General features: G+C 44.5%; 2 protein-coding genes across 4 annotated transcripts in view; one reads left to right on the forward strand and one right to left on the reverse strand.

Annotated features, from left to right (window-relative positions):
• Nucleotides 1-2,089, reverse strand: part of ZEB2 (zinc finger E-box binding homeobox 2) — a 136,171-nt gene extending 134,082 nt beyond the window's left edge. For all 3 annotated transcript variants that reach the window (XM_021695910.2, XM_044913639.1, XM_021695911.2), the window contains exon 1: nt 1,881-2,089. The gene's annotated coding sequence lies outside the window, so the exon portion shown is untranslated. The remainder of the gene's footprint in view (nt 1-1,880) is intronic.
• LOC110585781 lies at nt 200-2,375 on the forward strand. The gene is made up of 3 exons (XM_021695912.2): nt 200-511; nt 1,901-2,051; nt 2,156-2,375. The coding sequence occupies exons 1-3, from the start codon at nt 401-403 to the stop codon at nt 2,212-2,214; spliced, it is 321 nt and encodes a 106-aa protein (XP_021551587.1). The 5' UTR covers nt 200-400; the 3' UTR covers nt 2,215-2,375.
• Nucleotides 2,376-2,452: the final 77 nt, after the last annotated feature.

Below are 2,452 nucleotides of genomic sequence, written 5' to 3' on the forward strand. Positions count from 1 at the left end.
CCCCCCCCCCCCCCCCCCCCCCCCGCCACTTTGACAATATTTACTTAAGTATTTTCCCCCACCTCATTCACACACATGCTCCCCTACACTGGTTCCCTTAAATAGTTCCAGTAGAATTTTTTTTTTTTTTTAATCCCCTCAAGAAAGGAAAGAGAAAGTCCAACCGCTACGGCAATACTTTTAAGCTCTACTAAATGATCGTATCCTTTCTGGCTTCGAAACTTTTGTACCTAAAAATCGAGAGAGGCGCTGCATTTTTTCAGCTGAAACTGTCAAAACTTGGAGAAGGGGAACCTCGGAGGCAGGCAGGAGAGGAGGAGAATCCCGAAACTCGGTGGAGGTTGGGAAGATGCTGTGCCTCGAGGATTAGTTTAAACAGGGGCTATAAAAGATGTAACAGATGCAAACTGTAACACAAGGGCCATTAACCCTTTCTCTGCCGAACACACTTAGTCCCCACGCCCCGCACCTATTGTCTCCTGTGCTCGAAGCTTTGCAGAAAACCTGGAAAGTGAGTATCAGTTTCCACACATTTGCTGAGAGGGGTGGGGGTGGGGGCAGAGAGAAGGGGAAGTGGATGATTTAGAAAGCACCTTGAATTTAACCTAGGCATAGTGGGTGATTTTAAGTTTGACACATTTTGTCATTTCTTGGCTCTCCTATTGATTGTAAATTGTTGGGAAAAATCCTGAAATAAGGAAATGGTCACACAAGTGTCTGGGATGAAACAGCTGGCCTGTCTGTATTCATGCTGAGACTTACACACGATTGCATATAAATACATGTTTAATAAAGTAAGCTGCTAGTTTTATGAGCATGTGTGTGTGTGAGGGACAGATAGAGCATTTGTGCTGTAAACTTTATCTTTGCCTGTTATTTCTAACTCTGGAGTTAGTAATCTTGCCTTCATCATTATAAGGGGAGCATGTAAAATATATAAGTAGGTGGCAGATAAACACATTCATGTTAGCCGGGCTCATCACTGTTCCTGGGAACTCCAGCTATCTCTCTCGACTTTTCAGTGCCAAAGTATGGAATGGGATATGTGTGTGCATGTGTCTCCTGTTAAATCCATGTCTATAATACTTTGCCATTTAAAATACAATTTCAAAAGTTATCCTTAATTTAAAACTCTGATATCCTGACAGCAGCTTTCTTCCCAGCTGTAGTGACCCCCCACCCCCCCCCCCTACACACACTTTGGTAAACGACTCAAGTTCCATGAGGACTTTCACTTCTTTATTTATCATCACAGAAGTGAGGTGTTACTTCACATACATACACACACAAAGAATAAAATAAAGAAATGAAACTCGCTAAGCAGACAAAAACAGGCAACTTTCTGCTTAGAAAACAGCCTCCTCCGGTGGGAGAGATGCACTGCCATATCTAAGAGAAAGACTTGCCCCTGAATTTGGTAGGTTTGTATTGATCAAGTTTTGTAATTATTAACAGGTATTTGCCAAGTTTTAATTGCTGAATACAATGAACTGGAACTAGATGCAAAAATAGAGCAGAATCTCTCCCCTTGAAGAGTTTTCATTCCACCATGTAGTTCTCAATAAAACTTTTCCTAGGCTGGGTAGCAAAAGGCACCTTTGGTTACCTGAATGGACAGGTACAGGGCAAATTATTTGGGGGAGGAAAAAGGAGAGAAAAGGAAGGAGAGAGAGCGGGAGTGCCAGAGAAATCGAAGAAGTCACTCTTGGGGAAAGCTTGCCATAAAGGAGCTAAACCCACCTGAAATTCCTGCCCACAGACACTCCTTCTCACTTCAGACTCACATCCCCACTTAAAAGGAGAAAAATCATAAAAGGAGGGTGGGGGATGACCATACAAAAAAAGAATAAAAAGAGAGAAAGGGGGAAAAAAAAACCTACCTGCGAAGTCTTGTTTGTAGTTTTGGCCAGAAATGGTGAGAAGAAAAAGCATGAAGAAGCCGCGAAGTGTGGGGGAGAAAAAGGTGGAAGCGAAGAAACAGCTCCCGGAGCAAACTGTACAAAACCTCGCCAAGAGTGTCGGGAGGCAGGACCGTTATTCCTGCGGAGCAGGTTAGAACTGATCTCTTTCGGCCACTCCAGGAAACACAAACCTGGGGACGGACTGACGTGTTACGCCTCTTCTAATGACATTTTTTTCTTTTTCTTTTCTGTAGGAGAGAGAGGAGAGACCCTGAAACACGCGCCACCTATCTTTGTGGGGAGGGATAATTGAAGCGCCCTGAGCGTGAGCATCATGTGAAAACGTGATCGCCAAGTTTCTCTCTGGGAAAGGATCTGGGATAGATTATACCTTGAAGTCTCCGCAAACGCTTTAGTGGAAGAAATGAAATTCCACCTCCCTCCCTTCCTCTCTCCCTCCCTCTCGCCTACCTCAAACAAGGTCATCACCACAACCGCACCACCCCCCTCTCTACCAGGGGATGGATAATTGGAGCGCCCTGAGCGTGAGC

This window comes from Neomonachus schauinslandi, chromosome 3 (genome assembly GCF_002201575.2).
Source record: "Neomonachus schauinslandi chromosome 3, ASM220157v2, whole genome shotgun sequence".
Classification (NCBI taxonomy): Eukaryota; Metazoa; Chordata; class Mammalia; order Carnivora; family Phocidae; genus Neomonachus; species Neomonachus schauinslandi.

Coding starts and splice junctions, on each gene's coding strand:
- LOC110585781 (XM_021695912.2), top strand. CDS start 401: ATGCAAACTGTAACACAAGGGCCATTAACCCTTTCTCTGCCGAACACA. Junction 512..1,900: donor CTTTGCAGAAAACCTGGAAA/GTGAGTATCAGT, acceptor TCTTGTTTGTAG/TTTTGGCCAGAAATGGTGAG. Junction 2,052..2,155: donor CCGTTATTCCTGCGGAGCAG/GTTAGAACTGAT, acceptor TCTTTTCTGTAG/GAGAGAGAGGAGAGACCCTG.